The 21,992-nt window shown below is 39.0% G+C and overlaps 6 protein-coding genes across 14 annotated transcripts; 2 read left to right on the top strand and 4 right to left on the bottom strand.

The window, feature by feature from the left end:
* Positions 1–1,403: 1,403 nt before the first annotated feature.
* Positions 1,404–2,047, bottom strand: LOC103313357 (hypothetical protein). The gene is made up of 3 exons (XM_008196393.3): positions 1,916–2,047; positions 1,675–1,857; positions 1,404–1,626 (listed from the first exon to the last, which is right to left on the bottom strand). The coding sequence occupies exons 1-3, from the start codon at positions 2,045–2,047 to the stop codon at positions 1,426–1,428; spliced, it is 516 nt and encodes a 171-aa protein (XP_008194615.1). The 3' UTR covers positions 1,404–1,425.
* Positions 2,048–2,162: 115 nt separating this feature from the next.
* On the top strand, positions 2,163–2,826 carry LOC103313345 (hypothetical protein). Of its 2 annotated transcripts, none has more exons than XM_064357497.1 (3): positions 2,163–2,408; positions 2,458–2,612; positions 2,664–2,826. In XM_064357497.1, exons 1-3 carry the CDS (start codon positions 2,163–2,165, stop codon positions 2,719–2,721), a joined length of 459 nt encoding a protein of 152 aa, XP_064213567.1. In that variant the 3' UTR covers positions 2,722–2,826. The 2 variants fall into 2 exon arrangements, with proteins under 2 accessions (XP_064213567.1, XP_008194593.1); XM_008196371.3 differs by having other exon boundaries at positions 2,453–2,612.
* Nasp (Nuclear autoantigenic sperm protein) lies at positions 2,827–9,540 on the bottom strand. Of its 2 annotated transcripts, none has more exons than XM_965769.5 (4): positions 9,373–9,540; positions 3,696–4,122; positions 3,196–3,647; positions 2,827–3,101 (listed from the first exon to the last, which is right to left on the bottom strand). In XM_965769.5, the coding sequence occupies exons 2-4, from the start codon at positions 4,120–4,122 to the stop codon at positions 2,931–2,933; spliced, it is 1,050 nt and encodes a 349-aa protein (XP_970862.2). In that variant the 5' UTR covers positions 9,373–9,540; the 3' UTR covers positions 2,827–2,930. The 2 variants fall into 2 exon arrangements, with proteins under 2 accessions (XP_970862.2, XP_008194592.1); XM_008196370.3 differs by lacking the exon at positions 9,373–9,540 and adding an exon at positions 4,167–4,308.
* LOC100142516 (uncharacterized) lies at positions 4,404–9,331 on the top strand. Of its 4 annotated transcripts, XM_015982703.2 has the most exons (7): positions 4,417–4,627; positions 5,128–5,199; positions 5,252–5,346; positions 5,663–6,038; positions 6,317–6,629; positions 8,308–8,427; positions 8,472–9,331. In XM_015982703.2, exons 4-7 carry the CDS (start codon positions 6,006–6,008, stop codon positions 8,879–8,881), a joined length of 876 nt encoding a protein of 291 aa, XP_015838189.1. In that variant the 5' UTR covers positions 4,417–4,627; positions 5,128–5,199; positions 5,252–5,346; positions 5,663–6,005; the 3' UTR covers positions 8,882–9,331. The 4 variants fall into 4 exon arrangements, with proteins under 4 accessions (XP_064213566.1, XP_015838189.1, XP_064213565.1 ...); XM_064357495.1 differs by having other exon boundaries at positions 5,128–5,346; XM_064357496.1 differs by lacking the exons at positions 5,128–5,199; positions 5,252–5,346 and having other exon boundaries at positions 4,404–4,627; positions 6,307–6,629.
* A 219-nt stretch (positions 9,541–9,759) lies between the features above and the next one.
* LOC659323 (zinc finger protein SNAI1) lies at positions 9,760–14,467 on the bottom strand. Its single transcript, XM_965640.5, has 3 exons — positions 14,353–14,467; positions 13,909–14,279; positions 9,760–11,733 (listed from the first exon to the last, which is right to left on the bottom strand). The coding sequence occupies exons 1-3, from the start codon at positions 14,408–14,410 to the stop codon at positions 10,906–10,908; spliced, it is 1,257 nt and encodes a 418-aa protein (XP_970733.3). The 5' UTR covers positions 14,411–14,467; the 3' UTR covers positions 9,760–10,905.
* A 40-nt stretch (positions 14,468–14,507) lies between these two features.
* Positions 14,508–21,981, bottom strand: LOC659248 (zinc finger protein 350). 4 transcript variants are annotated; one of them, XM_008196366.3, is made up of 5 exons: positions 21,631–21,981; positions 16,558–16,891; positions 16,443–16,511; positions 15,458–16,393; positions 14,508–15,407 (listed from the first exon to the last, which is right to left on the bottom strand). In XM_008196366.3, exons 2-5 carry the CDS (start codon positions 16,882–16,884, stop codon positions 15,258–15,260), a joined length of 1,482 nt encoding a protein of 493 aa, XP_008194588.1. In that variant the 5' UTR covers positions 16,885–16,891; positions 21,631–21,981; the 3' UTR covers positions 14,508–15,257. The 4 variants fall into 4 exon arrangements, with proteins under 4 accessions (XP_008194588.1, XP_008194590.1, XP_008194589.1 ...); XM_008196368.3 differs by having other exon boundaries at positions 16,567–16,891; positions 21,631–21,977; XM_008196367.3 differs by lacking the exon at positions 21,631–21,981 and adding an exon at positions 21,465–21,612.
* Positions 21,982–21,992: the final 11 nt, after the last annotated feature.

Here is a 21,992-nt window from a genome sequence, read left to right as displayed (position 1 = left end):
TTGCAAACTTCGGTGAGAAATTTCAAAATTCCAATGTTGAAGTGTGGTCAAGTGCAACTTTTCCCAATTTAGTCAAAAATTTTGATTTTTTCCATACTCAAATAAATATTCATAAGTGACAGAATTCCTCACCGAATTTTACACAATATTTTGCGTTCTCAAGCGTTTTACCTCGTTTTACAGAAACGCAAATATTTCGCAAATTTCCTTAAAAATCAGCCAAAAAATTACTAAATTGGCCTTTAGATTATTTATTTTCATTCGAGAACGCAGTTTTTTAGTGTTTCACAAAAACAGAGCATTGTTAAAATTACTCTAAAATTAAGCAATTATCTCGACCATTATCAAGATAAAATCGAAATTTTTTTGCAAAATTTCGCTGAACGGCCTGAAAAAACAATCAATTATTGAACCAAAAATTTGATTTTAACATTTTTGGTCAAAAACTGGCCAACTCAGTGGTACGTTGTTTAGAAGCATATGTTAATCACAGGAAAAATCTTAAAAAAATTCCTAGTTAGTATATTTTAAAAAATTTGGAGCTAAAAACTTATTTTGTTAACGTCTTTTCATTATTTTTTAATGTATTTAAGGTTCGCACCAAGTAATCGATGAATAATTATTTATAAAAGTCTTATCAGACTTTAACGGTTTTTTTGAAATTAAAAAAAATAAAATTTATCAAAAAAATCAAAGTTTGTAGATATGTTGACAGTGGGAATTATTTCCCAGGAAATCGTTTCAAAAATAATATATTTTTATTAATGATCAAATTCTATTGCGATCACGACTGTAAGACGATGTTGCCACATTAAGATTAAGCAAAACTTCGTCAAAAATTGCACACTTGAATTGAAAATGGTGTTATTTTTGCCTTGAACATGTTGTTTTTGAAGCTTAAGTTTTCGCAAAAGTTTGAAAATTCACAAACCTTAATCGAAAATGACATTACTTCGCGATGTTTTATACGTATTTTGTAAGTTAATTTATCAAAAAAATTTATTTTTGAAAAGTTGACATCAAAAATAGACCGAAAAATTACTCACCTGGATCCAAAATATTGTTAGTTTTATGTTTATAAGAGCGATAATACACACAAGTTGAGATTATTGTACAAAATGTCCTTATAAAATATCAAAAATGTCTTATAAAACGAAAATTTATGTTTTTTTAAGTGTGTAAACACGTATTTGGCATAACAACTGTTTTTTGATAAAAAAAATCAGTAAAGTAGGTCAAAATTTTTTTTTTCAATTCTTTAGCACGTCTTCGAATCAAAAAGACAAATAAAATAGTAAAAAAAATTTTTTTGGGAAAATCCTAATTTATGCCGCCGCCCGAGTGCAGGGCACCCCTGGTACCCGGGTTGGCGCGGCCTTGGTCATGATTCATAAACGAAACACTTTGTTTTTTAATATTTATTTCTTAATAGTCACAATACTCCATTTTGTGCCAAAAGCAGCAGAAAACGCACATCCAGTTGTAGACCACGAACATCGACGTGAATAAACTGCTCTTGTTAAAATTGAATCCGTCTGTGAAAAGCCGCAAAAATAGTGTCACAAATTCCATCACTATGATGAAAGCGTATAGGAATAAAAAAGGTAGAAAAAACACCGGGCTCTTCTGCAACAACCGGGTTAATAAATCCCCCGATAACGGGAACAAACGCACCGACATGACCCCTACAATCAAAAAAAGATAATACTCCAGTGAGACCAGGAGAGCAATTAGCTTCAAATCCCGTTCCAGCGTCGGGTCCACGACCTTCCCGAAGTCGCCCCGCGCCTTGAGCAGATATCCCGGCAGCGTCGGTCCGCACTTCAGGATCATGGCGATGTCAAACACACTGAACGCCTGCAAAGTCCACGTGAAGTATTCAACGACTCCACGGCCAGAACCCACCAGGCTTTACCACGCCTAGGATTCCCAGGACCATTGTGTACAAGTCCGAGATGCACAGAAAGGGGTGTCCGCAAAACTGGCGAATGAAGTAGTAGTTGCGCTTGAAATGGGGGCCGATAACCGTGTAGAATGGGAGTTTCATCGTGGACTGGAATTTTTGATGATTGACATTTTTCCGAAATTCGCGACAGGAGGCGGCTGTTGTTTAGCAATGTCACGCATTTTGACTTTGGAATTTTTCGAAAATTGAGGTGATTATGAGCACTAGTACGATTTTCATCAAACGACCGCTGAACTACCGCCAGAGTTTCGCGCTGCTCAAGGAAAAGTACAAGGACTTGTCCCCGGCGTTGTCACTGATTTTGTGGACCATTTCGGGGATTTACGCGGCTTCGAGGAACAGTTTTAACCAGAATGTCTCCGGATTGATTTTGTCGTTTCTCGTCTCAGACCTGATAGTTATGACTTTTGCCTCTATCGTGCTCTGTAAAGGGCTAATCGACGTAAGTCCCAACTATACTTTTCGTCCCCTCAGCTTTATTTGCAGAAAAGTATAATCCTGCTAATACCGTGGATGAGCCTCACGGCATACAGTCTCTATTTTACGCACTACCAAGGCATCGTAAGCACGTTAACAGTCCTAAAACGACTGAAGAAGATATCGTGGTTGCCCTGGAGCAGCATAGTTGCGAGCGTTCTGCTCCTGAGTCAGTTCAACACCTTTTATTTATTAATTTCTCCTTATTTTCCCGTTTCAGTTGTGCGCGGGACCCTAACCATACGAATGTTCCAACTAGGCGTACACTTGTGGTTTAGAAAGAAATTAAACGAACTTAAAGCAAAAGAACTGTAATCAAGCCCTAACTTAAACACACGTTATTTCCACCTGTACTTGTGAAATAAAGGAACAGAAAAACTCAATGTGGAAAAATAATTTATTAAAGAAAAGCAAAACACAAGGAACAGTTTATTACAAATACGAGCTTAACAAAACCTAACCTAGAGTTAATACATGGAAGGTCGATCTAGGGCGAAGGCCGTTTGGCTGGGTTTTCCTCCTTGGCCTCGTCCTCCTTCCTCTTGCGTTTGACCAGATGGGAGATATCGTTCACTTGCTTCGACGACGAGGCTCCAGCACTCCCGTTTGTTTTAGGAGCGGTCTCATCCTCAACGGACGAGGTCATTTTATTAGCAATCTGAAACAAGTGAAAAAAAACACAAAAAACAAAAGTAAAAAAGATTTATTCGTACAATTTAACATTTACAGGCGTCTTTAACTAAGGAAAATACCTCGGTTTTCAAATTCTTCATATCAGCTATTTTTTCCTGAATCTCGGGGATGAGACCATTCAGCTCCTCGATTTCCTCACTATTTGACTCTTTCTCGTCCTTCTTCAGACTGGTGATCTTGTTTTGCAAATATTCGTAGGACGAGTTGAAACTTGCGATGGCTTCATCGATCTGGCCGTTGGTTGAATAAGCCCCTCCTAATTTGTAACACGTTTCGGCTATAGTACGGCTATCATTTCCAAAAAGAGTTTTCTGGATTTCCAGTCCCTGGGTCATGTCTTCAATAGCCGAAGTGAAATTACCACTTTCTAGAGATATTTCCCCGAGAACGATCAGAGTTTCCGCTAGGTTTTTCTTCCCCTCGGTGCCCCGATTGGTGAAAATACGTTTGGCTAATTCTAACACTTCCCACGCCACTTGGAGATCAGTCAACTCGTCTTCGGTTTCCTCCCCTTGAAAAACACATTCTAAATCAAGCTACGAAAATCGTTACTTCAAACCTTCTTTCTTTTCTTCGGAACTTCCGCTTTCTTCAACCTTTTGATCCGTTTCACCTTCAGCTGGTGGTTTATCGTCTTCTTCTTCAGTCTTAGGTGTTTCTCCATTAACTGGTTTGCTCTCCTCTTCTCCAGCTTCGTTTTCCTCCACGTCCTCCGTCTCGGACTCCTCTTCCACGTTTTTCAAAACGCCATCTCCCAAAGGCCCACTCTCCTTCCTCGACAATTCCAACAAAGACTTGCCGTAGTAGAGATAAACATCACCGAGAGAATCATGAACGTCGCTTCCATGCTCCGCGGCCAAAAGCTCACTAGCCTTGCTGAAGGCCTTAACAGCCGTGTCAAAATCCTGCAGGACGTAAGCCCGAACCCCTTGCCCGAACAACTCCTTCGGGTTAGAATTCTGAGGGTCTAGCGCAACATCAGCCATCTAAAAAATAACCTTACTCATAATTTTTCCCCTTGTTTTCTTACTTTGCTACAAGGTTAGGAGACGCGACGTTCTGAGCGTGAAACTGCAACCTCGAGTTTTTTCCAGCCGACAAGAAAAATCCGATAAGAATGCACTCGCCTTTTTTCAACTCACACTGCCATTAAAAAAATAAGAAGCGAAAATAACACGAAAAAGCGGGTTGAAAAATGATTTTAATGACCCTTGTTGGACGGCGTCGGCGTCGTATCGACGTCCAAAACAGACATCCACGGGATACGCAACGCGGCAAAGCAGTAGTGCTTTGGCCTTTGCCCGGATTTGCGATGGGAAATGCGAACATCCGCTTGCGTGAGACGCACAATTTGTAGTTTTTCGCGAACATGCCGCTCAAACTGTGACCGAGAATTCCAAGTCAATTAATTCAAATTTGTGTCTTTCGTAAAAGTTAGTTTTATACTAGGATTTTTGGTATCGCAATCAAATTCGAATCACGTTCCAACTGGTAAGATGATTTTGTTCCGAATCAATTTCCCGTTGAAAGAAATTTATGGATGTTCGACCGCAAAAACAGATTGTTTTTCGGTGCGAGACATCGTAATTTTGCATTGCCGGAAATGAAGTTGTACACCCTTGGGGGAATACGTTACATGCAAATGCTCTCTGTTTTTCGCAGTGTTTGAAAAATCAAGAAATACCATCGTTGTTAAAATTAGATTTGGCTGTCACGGATTGTTACGGTATTAATATTTGACTTGAACTTCAAAGTTCACTGGAAGACCGCAAAGCTCGTATAATATTCTCCTTCAACATAAATTTCAATTAACGCTTAATTAAAAGGCGCGGGTTTAATGAAATTGCGCGAAATATTTTACACCAAACGCACTCTAAATAAATGTAAAATTATTGAGACAATCTGCAGTGCTTTTAGTGTCAGTGGTTTTAATATTCCGCTCCGAAAATCTTATTGGACGAAACCCAAAGCAAATCTAATTCCTTTAAAAGATTTCAGAAGAAATGTGTTACCCCGTGTTAGCGACCATACATAATGTAATTGCAGCACTTTGGCCTCATTTAGTCAGTGATTCATGAAAATAACTATTCAAGTAAATGCCGATCTATATTCCAGATTTTTTAATAGAACAAAAACATCTTCCATCAACCATGACTGATTACCCTTCGGTGGAAAACTTATTTCATCACGGAACGATCATTTTAACAAAGGTTTGGCGATTAAAATTTGGAGCACAAAGCTTTCAAAACCCGGAGTGAACCTACATTTTAATTAATTCCGAACACATTAGTTGTGACAAAAATAATAATAGCCAATTTTACAGCCCTTCTTGAAAGCCACGTCATTTCATATTAAATGCAATAAAACGCCACCACATGATCATGATTAACCTCGGAACTTATTATTGAATTTCCTTAAAAATAATAATTTGCTTTAGACTTTAGAGACTGTTATTTAAATCGAACGTCAGCAAAAACTTCGTAAAAATAAAAATGAAACTGAAATTTTCCAACTCGGCATTTCCAGGTGGCACGCGTCGTGACGCACTAGGAATGGAATTATAATAATCACGATATCGTCAACCGAGGGCGTGTTGCCCCATTTGAGTCGTTTAGACCTTGACATGCCTCCAAACGAAGAACTATACAGATCGATTTCGCCCACAAGTTCGTCAATAATGTGAGAAAAGAGGATCATCACCACTTCTGGACCTAATAAAACAGATAAACTTCCAATTCTTTATAACCCTCTTTCGCGACAAACATCAACCATTCACTCCTTAAAATACTTCTTCCAGTTCGTCAAGGACGCCATCAAACTGAAGCACCAACAAGAATACGATCTCCTCATAGTCGATTGCGACACTTTGATGGAGAATACTGAAACCGAGGAACCGGGTTGGGTGAGTTCCTCTCAATAAATTCACTTTCGGCAAGCAAAACGCACAAACGAACTCGTCTGTGCAAGTGGTAATAAACACGCAAAATTTAAAAAATGAATTCAAAAATATGCAAATCGTGAGCGATCGATTTAGAAGCTTGGGAGATGAATAAAATTTACATTCAATTAGTATTCATTTGCAACCCCAGCCATTAATTACAGAACCTGCCCCCAAAATAAAAACCGCAAAAAAGTAACACTCGTTATAAGTTGTTCAAAATCGAATTAAGGAACTTTCAGAGGCCTAATAATCCCGACGACGAATCGGGATGGAACTGCAGCGTCCACCCGAGCGTGTTTTTCCTCCTGGGGACGCTACTGCTGACAACTTGTGCCACGGGGATGTTGTGTGCGGCTATTATGACCGATCATTGGGAAGAGGTTACGTGGGATCGCACAGCTTTGGAGCATTTAGCCAATAGTTCGGTCAGACTGCGATGGCTTTTAGATGGGGTCGTTGCCAGAGTCTCCACCAATGACGAAAGAGACAAGATCGTGGCCTTTCTGGTGCCAATGCACGGGGGTATTTGGACACTGTGTGTGAGTTTGACCGGTAAGGCCCCTCTTTATTGCAATCAATAAAACATCAATCATGCGGTCGCCACCCGAAATTCAATGGAAAAATTAATCACAGGCTGAAGCCCGGTTTGCCACATAATTAAAATTTTAATTCGACTTGGAACCGAATCGGGATTAAAATCTCTACAATTGGCGTAATAACACGATGACTTAACATTTTTTGAGTCAACAGATTAATCAATATATTGATGTTCTTGACATAACAAATTCATCAATAATGTTAAACCACCAACCTTGTAATTCAAACACGTAACCTTTGTCAATTTCGTTAATATTTAAACAACAGTAAGATGGAAGCCGTGACTTGATACAAAATAAGATTGGTCCGAAATCAATTATTCCCGAAAATGATAAACAACCTTGTTTCCGCGTTTTGTAACCCGAAAAAAATCAATACAAGTATGTGCCCTAATAACTCGAAGATTAATGGTGCAACTACGAGTTCGCGACAAAATCGTTTAATTCCATCAGGACTAATTAGAAACTTCGCAGGATTTACACCACAAGATGATTTAATCGGATTACCATCTTTCCCCGTTCGGAACGTTTCCACCAACTTATGTTAAACCCTAGGTCATCGCAAACTAAATCTACAATTTATTATTCAATATATCTTGTTAAACTCCCCTACACCGGTCAAAAAACCTAAATAAATCTTTTCTGAATCCTTAAATAATTACTCCAGCAAACGCGACTGGACTGTAATTCAAATCTCGACTTTACGTGTTAAAACCTACGGCTGCAACTTTCCGCATTTGGTGAAATAATTCACAAAGACTGAGATTAAAACAGTGCTGAAAGCACAATACGCGGAACGTTTTATACGCGCCATCAAAAATTCACCTCTTGAAATAATGATAAAGCAACCACTGCTCCTAAAAAGTGTAAACAAGAAACGGGAATATTTTCCTTGATCCCTGGGGATTTGCGAGGAATATCATTGCGCTGTCAGCGCGGATGAAATGGATACGCGGGTTGACAAGAAGCTGCTTTTTTTGTCCGACCATACAATTAAATAAAAAAATAAAAAATATGGGGTATTTAACCCCAAAGAATTGCACTGTCACGCAGATTAAGTAAGTATACAAAATTTCAAATAATTGGGACAACTGGAACCCTTTCGAATTTGGATCCGAAAATATGAAAACAGACAGACAGACAACATAGTAAGTTAAATAAAAACTTTTAAAAATCAACTAAACAATACAAATTTGTGATGTTAAAACATTTAATTTTTTAGTTTTTATGCAACACTTTTCGGCAAATTCAATGTAATTTCGCCTATATATATTTTTCATCGATGCAGTCTAAATTCCGGGCTTTGAACTTTCGAAACAAGGCTTCATTCATCCTGAAAGACTTTCAGGATAACTTACGAGTGTTTTTGTAACCGGAACTGGCATTATGCCAAGACGTAAAACAATTGGTTACAGAATAATTTATAAACAAAAATTGCAATTTTTGCTGACAGTCACAACGCATGAGAAACTTTAGTTATCGACTATTTTGCCCTGTACAGGGCTTGTTCTAATCGAAATCAAATATTTACTTAGTAGCGAGACCATAATAAACGGTCCACACAACCTTGCTCATTATTTTTTTTAACTGTGATGAATGATAAAAACTGCAGTGTGATAAATTGCTCTTTTCAGAGGAAGAAATATCATTGTTGGGTCGTGTGGGGTTTCCGTCGGTCCAACCCTGCGTGAACTACCTCTCCGGCGGGATCGACGGTGTCAAAGGTTACGAACCGCGTGGCGATTGGCAACACCGTAAGCCCCCAATTTTTTAGACAAATTTGTAATTACAATTCCAGGAATGCAAAATCTATCAATATCTTGCGCGCTGGTGTGCCTGATAGTCCTGGGGAGCGCGGCCCTCGTGGGGGCTTTCGGCGTGTTCCAGCACCAGATAAGCGCCGTTTTGGTCACGGGGGTCATGTACCTCCTCGCGGGGTCGTTCGCCCTTTTCACGTTAACAATAATACATTTTAAGCGATTGCACGGCAAGCCGGCGAGTATCGACTCGGACGGCACCGTGGACGGGGTGGTGAGCCCGCTGGGCGGGCGCGGGGTGAACGAGTTACTCCCGGCCCGCATTTTTACGACGTCCTGGTCGTTAGACCTGGGCTGGGGAGGTGTCATGTTGTGCGTAATGACCTCCGTTTTGTGGATCCTGTTATCGAAAATAATGAGGTTCAACCCCATTTCCAGCATGATTAACTGAGCAATAACGAGTAATTGCAATCAGTACAAAACCGAGAAATGCTTGCATCGAAGACCCAAACGTGGTTTTTGTCTAAATGTCCAATCGCTGATTTAGCCGCAATGCTAAGAAGCCGTCCAAGGTAATTTAAGTACGTCGACAGTGGACACGCTTCTTACCACAATTGTTCGCTACTCGTTGCAAGCTGTTGTGAATCCTTTTATTACAATCATTCGAACTTTTGTAAGTTTGGTACACTACTGGCAAACGGGAGCAATAAATGAATCAAACTTGAGGTTAGGGCGCCTAACCAGAAATGCGCAATAATTGCCTTCGAAAATGCCTGCATATGTTTATATTTTGGAACATTTATATTTTTTACTGTTAGACTCGCTTGCCTTTGCTCGCTTTGTATCATTAAGGCCTAGTTGTATATATTTTGCGAAATAAATATTTCCAATGTTACCTTAACCTTACTTTGCTAAACCGACAAATTCCTCGAATTTACTCACCTCTTACGACGTCCCGGTACTGCAAACAACAGAAAAACACAAACACTTGAGCAAAATACAGAAAGATAACACTTTATGCCGTTATTAACAGATTTTTACTACTTTTTAATCAACGAGGGACACAAAAAAGGCGCCTAACTGTTAAAAATTTAATGACAGGCAGCGTCGCCAACCGAGCCACCTGCATATTCTCAAGAATTCTACGCCTCTAGTATACAACCACCAATACATGTGGAAATTGAGCAACAAAAAAAATGCACTTACCTTTATGGCGTTTTCTTTTGCTACATTTTGTAACAAGACAAGTAAAATAAATTACAAAACCATTACTTAATACCACATGTTCAACATACTTCTGTAATACCCGAGGTGTGGAAAAAAAGATCGTTTTATGGTAAGTTTTTATTTTCAGTACATAATAAAGCAAATACATGGGAAGCTCTGGGCTACAAGCAGTACAAAAAAGTATTTACACTTCAAACAGAACACTAATTGATTGAAACGCCGAAACGAACGAAACCAGATTGTCCCAAGTTGAATTTGGAAAAGTGTAAATTCTTTCTGTAACTAATCACTAATAAACTTATTTCCTTTTCGGTATAGACATGTACTTGACTTAGCTTAAGATTATATGGCATACATATTTGTACTATTTTTTATTGTTGTGTTACATACTAAAATATTTATTTCTGCTGAGTATCTTGCTTGAAAAAATACAACACAACTGTATTCACAAAAACGCAGTTATTCTAGTCTAGATACATAATGTATGGTTACGTGATAACGCCGGAATAAATTGTGGAATACTCTGAGAGTGGCTTTGTTATTGCTTTCGGAAAACACAATTTGGAAATTTGGGTTATTAAAACTATTAAAAATAGATATTAAATCCATACAAATATTTCTCCATATACATACATGCTTAAATATAAACACTCTTCATAAATTTTCTGCCTTACAAAATATGTTTTTTGTTATACTCATCGTTCCTTAGTTAGTAGTACCGAAATATACAAATTTAACGTAATATCAATATGTTTGCAAATCACAATAACTCCTACGCCTAAATAGTGCAAATTTTATAAAGCCTCGTCCTGAAAATCTAATTTACAAATGGCAGACTTTCAATTGCTTATCATTACATTGGCAAATAATACTCGTTTTCGTCCAAAATCGTAAACAAATTTTTATAAAATATAAGACCCGCTCCGAACAAAAATAAACACAGAACCAAACAACAAATAACAATCTCTTTTTGTACTATCCTTTAAAGCAAATTTGGTAAAACAACGCCATATATACAGAGTCGCAATTTTATCACAATAAACAAGCACATGAGGTAGTGTTTTGACAGAAAAGAACCAATGGAATGACTAGTACCACTCTGTATATACCAAAGTTTAAAATACCCAACAACCGCTCAAATTTTGATTCCAACGACTCGACCCTCCCGTTAATTTATTGTTAATTTTCACAGCCAATAAACGCCAAAATTCCTGGATATCTTAAACTTTCCGAACCGAAAGCAGATGATTACGAGAGTATACCTTGACTGACCGAGTTGCTCGTCGCCGGCGCCGCCATCTGCAGCTGGAGCGCCTGCGAGTTGCCTTGCTGCGAGAGCTCAGCCTTAACTCTCCGCGCGATGTGCGAGCGCGTGTGCTTCCGCAGGTGGTCCTTGCGGTAGAAGCCCTTCCCGCACTCGGTGCAGATGTGGCGCTTCTCCCCCGAGTGGATGACGAAGTGCAGCGTCAACTGCTCCTTGCGCTTGAAGGCCTTCAGGCACACGGTGCAGACGTAGGGCCGCTCCGGGTTGTGCGACTGCTTGTGCCGGGTCAGGTGGTCCTTGCGCTTCAGGCCGGCGCCGCAGATGTCGCAGACGAAGCGGCGCTCCAGCGTGTGCCCCACCAGGTGCTGCTCCAGGAGCTCCTTCTCGGGGTACGCCATGTGGCACTCGGGGCAGCAGTAGAGCGTCGAGCCGTCCAGGGCCGTCGTCAGCCGGATCTCGCCGGGTTTGGGGCGCGGCTTTTTCTCCTTCTCGGGCTTTTTCTTCTTTTTCTTCTTTGGGGGCTGGGCAGGGGCCGGGGGCAAGTTGGCGGCCGGCTGCGGGGGCAGGATGGCGGGGTTGGGGTCCGGTTGCTGGGCACTTTCTTTCTTGATTGTTTCGGCGGAGTATTTGAGGAAGTGGTGGAGGCTTAAAGGCAGCGTGGAGGCCGGCAGGTGGGACAGGTAGTCGGCCACGGTTGAGCCAGGAGTCGCCAACGACTGCCAGCTTGAGGGCATCGAAGTCGCCGGTTGTTGCTGGTTTGGTTGGAGCTGCTGGTGCGGCTGGCGGTTGTTCTCCTGAGGCTCCTGTTTGTTCTGGACGGAAATCAATTCATTTTACTATGAAGTCCAAAATTTTGGACGAAAGAATTTAGAAAAAACAGAGTTTAGGTCTAAAAAACTTTTGAACAGAAATGCATTAGTAATTTTATTATTTGAGTCCTGATTTTTCGACACAAAAATTAAAAACAAAATTTACAATTGTTCTCCAAAGTCTCCTTCTTTCCTGGATGAAGATGAATTGATAGTAATTTTATTATTTAAAACCCCACCTTTTTTTGGATAAAGGTTAATTTTAGTAATTTTATTTATTTGTCTCGAATTTTTAAGCAAAAATATTAAAAATTGGTAATTGATCTCCTGAGTCTCCTGTTTGTTCCGAACAAAGATAAATTCATTGAATTATTAAAGTCCCAATTTTCGGACGCAAAAAAATAAAAAACAGAGTTTAATTTGATAAAATCACAAGAATATTGACGATAGTTCTCTCAAGTCTCTCCACTTTATTTTGGACGTAGATGAATTGGTATAGTGGCGGTCAGCTCGATTTGCGTGTGCGTCATCAATTTCATTTTTTCATTACCAACACAAAGCTGTAAAAAAATTATCAAAAACAATGCAAATTTAAACAGCTAAGGGGTATCTAAGGGTGGTACCCTTGAACATTAATTTACATGTGCACTTCGACAACACCGTTAAGTGTCACGAATTTGTCAAACTGACATTGACAGTAAATTATAGACGTCGTCGCATGGTTGTCGAAAGTGTTATCGGTGTTAATCGCAAGTATTTTCCGTTCGTTTATTGTGTTTTGTGATTTGCGTATCGTTAGGTTTTTGATTCTGCGTTTATTAGTTCTTGTTTTGTGAATCTGTATTTTTTGTAACAACTCATAATTTAAACACTTCGTAACCTCAAAAAGTATTTGATAGTTTGTCACCGCTATGCCCCTGCTATGTAAACGTAGTGACAGAAATGTCAGATGACGCACACGCAAACGGAGCTGAGCGCTACCATAATTTTATTATTAAAATTCCAATTTTTCGACGCAAAAAATTAAGAAAAAATTGACGTGTTTCTAAAAGTTTTGGACGAAGACGATTGGTGTTGGGAATTTTATTTATTTATCTATTTAAATCTCGTATTTGGACGGAAAAATTAAGAAAAAACAGTTTATATCTAAAAAATTACAAGAATATTGACGATTGTTCTTCTGAGTCTCTCCAGTTTGTTTTGGACGGAGATGAATTAGTAATTTTATTATTTAAGTCCCGATTTTTCGACACAAAAATTAAGAAAAAAATTAACGATTGTTCTCCAAAGTCTCCTTTTTTCCTGGGCGAAGATAAATTGATAATTATTTTATAATTTAAAACCCCTCCTTTTTTGAATAAAGATTAATTATTAATTTCATTTATTTGTCTCGAATTTTGAAGCAAAAAAATTATGAAAAAAAAATTGGTAATTGATCTCCTGAGTCTCCTGTTTGTTCCGAACGAAGATAAATTCATTGAATTATTAAAGTCCCGATTTTTGAACGCAAAAAAACAGAGTAGATGAATTGGTAATTTTATTATTAAAATTCCAATTTTTCAACGCAAAAAATTAAGAAAAAATTGACGAGTTTCTAAAAGTTTTGGACGAATACGATTGGTGTTGGGAATTTTATTTATTTAGAAATATGTAAATCGGAAAAATTAAGAAAAAACAGTTTATATCTAAAAAATTACAAGAATATTGACGATGGCTCTTTTAAGTCTCTGCAGTTTGTTCTAGTTAGAGATGAATTGGTAATTTTATTATTTAAATTGTGAATTCCGTCGCAAAAAATCAAGAAAAAAATTGGTGATTGTTTTGCTGAGTCTCCTGTTTGTTCCGCACGAACATAAATAAATTCATTGCATTATTAAATAGTCTGGAGATAGCTGAATTAGTAATTATACTTATGTAAGTCCCAAATTTAGACGCAAAAAAATTTAAAAAAACAGAGTTTAGAATTAAAAAGTTGCAAGAATATTGACGATCGTTCTCCTGAGGTTCTCCAGTTTGTTCTGGATGAAGATGAACTGGTAATTTTATTATTCAAATCCCGATTATTCGACGTAAAAAAAATTTTAATATAATTCTAAATATGTATTTTAAATATGAAATAATATTTAAGTCCCAAATTTGGTCGAAAAAAAATAAGGAAACCAGAGTTTAGGGGCTTACTTTATCTGGCTTGTCTGCTTGTGGATTGTTTAGCATAGCGGCACATAATTCCTGAGCCAGCTCCTGGTGCTCGTAACCCTGTCGTTTCTCCTGACGCACGTTGTTTTGGTGGTAGATCGTTTGGTTCATATAATTAGGTTGATATTTGGTGGTGTTGATCATTTGTTGCTGAGTCGGGGGGTGATGTTGCGTGAACGAGGGCACCCCATTGGCTGTGTATCTATTGCTGTTGTTCTCCTGAGTTGGGCACAGGGCCGTGGAATTGTTTTCCTGAGAAAACTTCGCCGCGAATTGGTGAATCGTGGGAATGGTTGTGGGGAAGTGGCCACCGAACGGCGTGAAATTCATCGTGAAGCCCGGTTTTATATTGTCTGGAAAATCAGTTAATGAATGTACGGAAAAATCGATACTTCCAAACGGGCCACTTTTGCACAATGAACTTACCATAATTCCAGTCAGAAATCGAAAGTAATTGAGTAATATTGCTAACGCGATCAAACATTTACAAAACCTCGATGTTCGCCATTCTGTCCGTCATTGAAGGGTTGGGGAGTAAGGGTTGCTTTTTGAATAAGGGCGCGAAACTTACCCTCACCACGTAAAAAAGAAACGTCTTTATTTTCATGTAATGTAATTAAATGTCAGTAGTATAAAAAAATACAGTAAATTTCAACATTCGTTCCAAGTTTCAACATCCTGTGAAACTAAATTACGTCCTACATATGGATCACAATCAAGAGTCCAAATTGAATTATTCAAATTTTAAACGCAGTCTTCATTGACCTAGCCGGTAGTAAACTCTCGAATTTTTTAAAACAAAAATTTGTTAAGTAAACGACGCGAGGAGAGTTTATACTAAAATTAACATAAATCGTAATTATAAATATGACCAACTTTCCCAGAAACAAAGCGAACTACAGATACATTGCTCAAAGTTTACAAATTAGATTAAACCCAAAACCAACTAAACTAATCATTTTGTACAAAATATAATCGGTTCCACGTACAGAGAGGCGGGGTGTCTTTTAGAGAATGAATAACCTTTGGTTCCAACAGATTGAATTGTACAAGTATTGCAACTGATCAAGTGTTAGTCTGACAACAATAATACTGAATAAATAAAAATAAAGAACAGCATATAAAAATAAAATAAATAAACTCGATTCAGACCAACAAGGATTGGTTCACGTGGCAATTCTTTCAGATCATGGCCACGTCGTGGAGCATCAACAAACTACACATCTCGTTAAATATAGAGAATAAATATGAATATTATGTCCATATAATATATACATTATAAAAAGTGTAACAATGTTCATTAAGATCACTTATAGTACTTATTTCCTAGTTTAGTTCTGGGGCAGCATGATCCCTTCAGACGCAGTTGGCAAGACCACAGTGCTGACTTGGTTGCCGTCTTCTTCCGAATTGGCGGTAACTTGGATGTGGTGTTGGGGCACCTGTATCTGCACAGGGATCTGCATTTGAGACGTGGGGACCTGTAATGCCAAAATCAACCACAACTCCCTTAAACCGGCTAAAAACCGACCTGTATTGTGACTTGTGTTGTCGGTTCTTTGATCAGAATATTCTGATTCCGCTCGGCTTGCTCTTTCGCTCGTCTGGTTATATGAGATCTGGCGTGTTTCCTCAGATGGTCCTTCCTGTAGAACCCCTTCCCGCATTCCCCACAGATTTCCGTTTTCTCCCCCGAATGAATAACAAAATGGAGATTTAAATGTTCCTTCCGCTTGAACCCCTTCATGCAGACCGTACACACGAACGGCCTCTCCGGGTTATGCCCCAACTTGTGCCGTTCTAAATGTTCTTTGCGTTTCAAACCGGCCCCGCAGATGTCGCAAATAAACCTCCGCTCGATTTTATGCCCCACTAAGTGTTGTTCGAGTAGTTCCTTCTCGGGGTATGCCATGTGGCACTCCGGGCAACAAAACAGCGTCGTTCCGTCCAGCGCTGTAGCGATGTGGACCTGCCCCGGCTTGGGTTTCTTCGGCTTCGGTGGTTTCTTCTTGTACTTCTTCTTCTTCTTGCCCTTGTCGGGGTCATCGGCGCTCTCTTCCGTCTCCATCTCGCCTTCGACCTCGTTCAAAATGAGCTGCTCCTGATCGTCAGTTGAGATGTTAATCGCCTCGATGTCACCCTCACCGGTGAGCTGTTCCCGCTTGATTTCCGGGTTATTGAATTTTAGAAATTGGTGAAGGCTTAGCGGTAACGTGTTGTGTTGTTGCATCTTCTGTAGGTATTCCTGGACGCTGGCGTTTTGTAAATATTGGGCGGGGATTGCAGTGATGGAAGTTCCGGCTTCGTTACTCTCCTCCTCTTTATTGCCCAGTTCGTTTTTAATTAAAGCAACAGGGGTTGCGTCCTTGTTGTTTTTGTCAGGTTCGGCTTGGATCAATTGGATGTCTTGCGGCTGAAGGGCGGCTACAACCGTCATCCCTTCGGCAATTCCGTTCTGGCCATCCACCTTCAACACGTCCTTAGCTTCCTGATTTTTTTTGTAATAGTATACTTACAATCTGGATGCCCCCCTCCTGGTTCGGGTTATACGCCACCGTCAAGACAGTCGCCCCTTGTCCGAAGGTCTGCAAGCGCATTATTAAACCTACTTTGCCGGTTCCTCACACTTACGTCAGATACCTGCGTCTGCACGGGGTTAACAACTTGGATTTGGACGTGTTGCTGGGGGTCGCCGGGCTTCGCCCCCGGCATGGTGATAGGTAACGTGATGAGGGTTTGCGTGGGGCCCGTGCTCTGGCCTTGGGTGGTGGCGGTTGCGAAGGCATTGGCGTCCAAAGGCCTGATGTAGTGAACGCCATTCTCTCCTCCTTGCAGCACTCCGACGACTTGTCCGTTGGGAGTTGTAACACTTTGGGTGATTTTTCCGGCGGAGAATTGGGTGGCCACTGGAAGGGCGGCCGATAGGGGGACGCCCACACCGAACGTGGGGAAGTTCATGGTTCACCTGGAAGAGGTTTGTAGTGTTGGAGCGTTGGGTAATTCTACAAGGTTCGCGAGACCTTTCTATGAGGTGACCTTAAATCGATGTTAATAGTGAGTTCACTGGCATATCAAACTGGGATATTTGCGACATTGTACAATTTTTGTACAATATTGGTATTCGAGTACAAAAACGCAAGCATGTTACGCATGAATGGTTTGTAAAGAGACAATGGACAGTGATTCACTCCGAAAATGTTTTTCAATTGAATAATGTATTAAAGCCGAAACTGGCCAAATTACCCACAAAAACCAAAAATTTTAAGTTTATCTTGACTGGTGTGTTTTAAACGCTAATACTCCATATCGTGTCTAAAAGGAATTACGGGTTACAAGTGTTGAAATCTAATCATAACTAGAACCGGTGATGGCAAGTGAGTAATCAAGTTTAATGTAATGGTAATGTAAGCCTTTTTATCAACGAAAATCTTTATTAGTTTGAGTATTTAAAATAAACACTTGACTGTACGTCCCTTATAAAAAATACTTAATAATTTATAATAAATCTCGTACTTGTTCCAAATTATTGTGAGACCTGAAGGTCAAATGCACATCAGAACTCTCAGAAACCCAAATAAAATATTCTTGAAAGACATTAAACTGATTTGAAATAACATTTAAACCTTCTCTCTTGAGACGTTCACATATTTTTATACTTACAAACACATTTTTAAACTTTTCAAATCGAAAAGAAACAAAATAATAAAAAAATTTATTTGCTGCCACGCAAGTTTTAAGCAGAAAAACTGTCCCAAACACGTGCTTGGGTCTCGAGTTTTAAACGAGAGTAATGACCGAAAAATTCTGGTTAATTTAACATTAATAATCCATGAATTTTTGGGCTCCTTCGTGCAGTATTTACAAAAATTACCGCAAACTTCCTTTGGTATAGCTTGAGCAAATTACCATGTTTGGCTATTTAAATGTAAAATCTGACCTTATCTTTAATTAAAAAAAATATTTTAAATTTTCTGCGTAAATAAAATAATCTGAATTAATCGGAATAAATTTTATTTCTTGTACGGGTGACATCCGAGTTATTATTTTTCAAAGGTGAGTGTCCTTTATTAGGCTCAGACCGTCGTACCATTTCGGTAAAATTTGAGTTTTAAAAACCAGTGTTTAATGATTTAATTACCGATTCGTGATTACTTCAATTAGCCCATTCTACTACCAGATTCGAACCCGTGGAAGGGGTACCCACGAGGAAGAATTCGTAAAGTAGCAATAAATAAAAATATCAAAAAGCTTACCTAAAAATAGTATCACAAAAAATTGCACAAAATCAAATCACAACTTTTCCCGCTCCGAAAACCCCAAACAAAGTTTAAAATTTGACAAGTGTGTCCTTGGGAGTGCCACCACGTCCCAAGAGGGGATGAAATGCCGGGGTAGAGTGGATCAAAACCGTGCACATGAGGTGCAGAGTGGTAGACACCGCGAAGAGTGGCAGAAGAACAATTTGGAAAGTGGGGTATTCGTTGTAGAAAACGATCATGTGACCTCGTTCCGTTCTCTTCTGGTGCACCTGCTGGTGTAGTGCGGGACTGAGATGGTGATAGAGAAATCTACCGTGGGGATGTCAACCCATTTACCTACTTTAGAATACTTTCACCTACGACCAGTATGCAGGTTATCTTTATCTATTGCGTTTGATGGTGAGGAGTCTAAGAGAAATGTACATTCGCACAACACTTTTACTTCTGCTTTTTACCATCCGGGATGGAGTCTGCGAGATGGTGCGATTTCCCTCTTCATGGGAGAGAAATACCATTGGTATGGATTCAGTTCAAGGCGACTTTGGACGGGGATTTGTACACACCAACTGCCACAAGCACGGCGGATTCTTTCGACCTGTGCTGGGTTTTTGACCAAAAGCAAGAAGTAACAATAAAGACAATTAAAGCTATTTTGCATAGATCTGGGTTACCTCGTGTGCTATGATGTAATCACAACAAACACAACTAAGGCAACCTTCCATTAGGGAATCGGTTTATTTTTGCACCAATTAGTGGTTTTTGGAACGAACGTCACAGTCATTATCATAATTGGGCAGGCTAATTAATTTTGAACGATGAAAATTATTAAGTTTTGATTTTCCGTTATTTAATGACTTAATTACGCAACGATCGCTATTGTTTGAAATATCCTTGGGCAATCCTTTTGGGATTTAAAAAAATATTCTGTAGGAGACAGTGATATAATGACATCAATTCAGCCCCCAGAAAAGTGACAAAGTTGGAGTTACCAGTGGTTAAAACCCACCATTGTAAAAGTATGGAACGCGACAAATAAATTAGTAACAGAATAAATTGTATGTAATTGAATAGTGGTTATTATCCCCGCTTACTCAGACATTAATGTAAACTGGTCTACAGTATAATTTATTAACCAAATATCTGCTTAGTAGTGCAGAACAATATAACGGAATAAAAATTGCATAGCTCGAGTTTACGAAAACTTTCACTAAAGTCTTGAATGGCTTTATGCGCGAAAAAACAACAAATTACACTCATGAACAAGCCACGTATCAAATTGTTTCAACAAACAATAATTAACTCAGATTACCTATGTTTTATCATTATCGTTTATAGCGACCTTGCTTTGAAATGCCTTTTTTAGTATTTAATTTACAACAAAATATGCACAAGGAAATTCCGTGATTAAAAACTGCCATTGGACGGTTTTTTACCAACAATGATAAATATTGATTCGGCTTTGAAGCCAAGTAATGTGTGAATGAAGTTGTATCAACTCATCTGGAGATAACGACACAACTTGGAAAAAAGGAGGAGCAACGTGGAGTTGAAGTGGGAGGAAAACCACGAGTGGGAGGCGTAAAATGGAGTAGTAAATGAGCAATTTTAACTTTTAACATAAGATGCAGAAAAACAAAACAAACGTTCACGTTATTCAATTCTTTGCATTTTAAATTTTTCGCAATGAAAATAAATTTTTTATGGACAGGTGCATTACACAAAACTACGAATTCCGAGTTCAGAGTATTGTACAAAATCCCCACGAAGATACACTGGTGCACTTTGAATTGCGTTTTCTTCAAATGCAAGCTAAAAATTTCTGTATTTATTGTTATTTATGGTGTAGATAAGTGTGAAAAATAATAATGTAAACCAATTTTTCGAAAAAAGTACTTTCTTTTGGAGCAAAAAAATCTTTTTTTTTAATTTTTCTTAAAAATTGAACGGCAAATTACAAAAACTTATTTTTTTTTACTCCAAAAGCAACCTATTTTTTGAGAAATTGTTTTAGATTAGTATTTTCCAAAAGCATCTACACCATAAAATACGATGGAGATTGGAACTTTCAGCCTGCGTTTGAAGAATAATGAATAACAACAAATAAAAAAACAAAACGAATAACAAAAAACTGTGATAAAAATTATTTCAACAAAATTGCTTGAAATACCAGTGAGTTTGTCTCAAATAAGACCTAAATTGGCCATTTCTTGTCTGGTTTCGACAAAATTTTGGTCGTGATATGGTGAATTTTGGCTGGTTTTGAAGAACTTTTTTTAATACGAAGGAAATACATTAAAACCAAAATTTATTTGTTTCACGGGCCACCACATAAGCCTCATTAATTAGGTAGTTCTAAAAATAGTTGAACCCTGGATAGTCATTTTTTAGTAATCCAAGACCAGATGACTCTGTCAGCAATTATGAATTTTATTTTCAAATTGCACCACTGGAGAAGACTTCCAGTTAATAATCCAACAACATTGCAGTGTTACAAACTGTTAACAACAATAGCAAATCTGTTACCAACCGATATAGTTTTTCCTGATTATTTCGTACGCCACTCAAGACCTTGTTTTGTTTTGTTTTTTTTTTTTTTTCAAAATATTGATGACTTGATGAGAGATCCAAATTGTTATAAACACGTTTGTTGTTTGAAATAAATTAAAAATAACATTTCGTGCGTTTGACGTCAACTCCAGCTTTATAAAAACAAAGGAGGCGACGCAACGGAAAAACGCTGATGATGGCCTCTACTGTTCCGAAACATCTTGCCCAGTTTTGTAAAAAGAGGCATATTTACATAAAATTATTACACAAAACACTTGCAGACCTTGAAAATAGCTCAAGGAAAATATGGAGAATGTTACGTAACAACATGCGTAAATTTGCGATTAAATTTCATCAGTTGACGACAATTTGCCATTTCTAATTGTCGGGGGCTTTGCGTATAATAATTAAAGGTAGAAACACCGCAACATAATCAATTAATTACGCAGAAAGCCAATTACTGGCAATAACACTGGTCTGTTTGAAACAAAATGAAAATGGTACACGCGGCAGCGCCCTTTATCGCGGGCAGGTGTCGTCGAAAGGGTGCCTCGCGGAGGGCCCCACAAAAGTCCCGTTAAAAGCAGGAACAAAGTTCCGTTAGGTTATCGACCTTGCACTGAAATGTCCAAAGTCGTGGAAGTAAGGCGTATCTATGGCGATGACGTTGTCTAACGTGGTGGAGGGAAGTGGTGGTGGTTTAGGAAGAATGTGGGGATGAATATATCCTACCAGAATACACTATGAGCACCCCTTCCACAAATTCTACATCACAGCGACGAAGCTCCCTACCCTAAAATGCCCGCGACCCGCGAAAAGACACGAGAAATCGTCTGGGGCGGACGTGTGGCCCTTCGGCGCCGAAATCGCGATTCTCACCTCACGGGGGGGCACCTACCTGCCACTGGCGGCTTCGGGACAACACCTAGAGCACTTCTTCGCAACGAAAACACCACTTCGTCATCAAACGAGTTCATCAACGCCAGCTGTAATGCCCGGATCTGATCGGTTGCCAAGGTCTTGCGTTAACGGGCTCATAGATGGCACGTGACGCACACACCCGTTTGAATTTGCGCGCCAAAACGGCACACCTTCAAACCTAAACATCTCAAACAGCGATATCACGCGATTTCGACATTCGGAAACAACAAAAACATGTTGAGGCGGACGGCAAAAATACACGATGCGATTTCAAAATGTTTTTCTTATGCAATGCACTATCTCGTGTTTCATCACACTTTTTATTATTTGCGATACACG

Source organism: Tribolium castaneum, chromosome 6, assembly GCF_031307605.1.
Source record: "Tribolium castaneum strain GA2 chromosome 6, icTriCast1.1, whole genome shotgun sequence".
Lineage (NCBI taxonomy): Eukaryota > Metazoa > Arthropoda > Insecta > Coleoptera > Tenebrionidae > Tribolium > Tribolium castaneum.
This window is presented reverse-complemented; position numbering and strand designations above follow the sequence as displayed.

What these genes read in the sequence shown, in the direction of transcription:
- LOC103313357 (XM_008196393.3), bottom strand. Translation starts at nt 2,047, where the DNA reads ATGAAACTCCCATTCTACACGGTTATCGGCCCCCATTTCAAGCGCAAC. An exon ending in TCCTGGGAATCCTAGGCGTG is followed by an intron (nt 1,858 to 1,915) that starts GTAAAGCCTGGT and finishes TGGACTTTGCAG; the next exon opens with GCGTTCAGTGTGTTTGACAT. An exon ending in TGATTGTAGGGGTCATGTCG is followed by an intron (nt 1,627 to 1,674) that starts GTGCGTTTGTTC and finishes CGGTTGTTGCAG; the next exon opens with AAGAGCCCGGTGTTTTTTCT.
- LOC103313345 (XM_008196371.3), top strand. Translation starts at nt 2,163, where the DNA reads ATGAGCACTAGTACGATTTTCATCAAACGACCGCTGAACTACCGCCAG. An exon ending in TCTGTAAAGGGCTAATCGAC is followed by an intron (nt 2,409 to 2,452) that starts GTAAGTCCCAAC and finishes CTTTATTTGCAG; the next exon opens with AAAAGTATAATCCTGCTAAT. An exon ending in TGCGAGCGTTCTGCTCCTGA is followed by an intron (nt 2,613 to 2,663) that starts GTCAGTTCAACA and finishes TTCCCGTTTCAG; the next exon opens with TTGTGCGCGGGACCCTAACC.
- Nasp (XM_965769.5), bottom strand. Translation starts at nt 4,122, where the DNA reads ATGGCTGATGTTGCGCTAGACCCTCAGAATTCTAACCCGAAGGAGTTG. An exon ending in TTCCGAAGAAAAGAAAGAAG is followed by an intron (nt 3,648 to 3,695) that starts GTTTGAAGTAAC and finishes GTGTTTTTCAAG; the next exon opens with GGGAGGAAACCGAAGACGAG. An exon ending in TGAAGAATTTGAAAACCGAG is followed by an intron (nt 3,102 to 3,195) that starts GTATTTTCCTTA and finishes CACTTGTTTCAG; the next exon opens with ATTGCTAATAAAATGACCTC.
- LOC100142516 (XM_001810359.4), top strand. Translation starts at nt 6,006, where the DNA reads ATGGAGAATACTGAAACCGAGGAACCGGGTTGG. An exon ending in ACTGTGTGTGAGTTTGACCG is followed by an intron (nt 6,630 to 8,307) that starts GTAAGGCCCCTC and finishes TGCTCTTTTCAG; the next exon opens with AGGAAGAAATATCATTGTTG. An exon ending in GCGTGGCGATTGGCAACACC is followed by an intron (nt 8,428 to 8,471) that starts GTAAGCCCCCAA and finishes TTACAATTCCAG; the next exon opens with GAATGCAAAATCTATCAATA.
- LOC659323 (XM_965640.5), bottom strand. Translation starts at nt 14,410, where the DNA reads ATGTTTGATCGCGTTAGCAATATTACTCAATTACTTTCGATTTCTGAC. An exon ending in GATTTCTGACTGGAATTATG is followed by an intron (nt 14,280 to 14,352) that starts GTAAGTTCATTG and finishes CTGATTTTCCAG; the next exon opens with ACAATATAAAACCGGGCTTC. An exon ending in AAGCAGACAAGCCAGATAAA is followed by an intron (nt 11,734 to 13,908) that starts GTAAGCCCCTAA and finishes ATTTCCGTCCAG; the next exon opens with AACAAACAGGAGCCTCAGGA.
- LOC659248 (XM_008196366.3), bottom strand. Translation starts at nt 16,884, where the DNA reads ATGAACTTCCCCACGTTCGGTGTGGGCGTCCCCCTATCGGCCGCCCTT. An exon ending in TGCAGACGCAGGTATCTGAC is followed by an intron (nt 16,512 to 16,557) that starts GTAAGTGTGAGG and finishes ATGCGCTTGCAG; the next exon opens with ACCTTCGGACAAGGGGCGAC. An exon ending in AGGAGGGGGGCATCCAGATT is followed by an intron (nt 16,394 to 16,442) that starts GTAAGTATACTA and finishes GACGTGTTGAAG; the next exon opens with GTGGATGGCCAGAACGGAAT.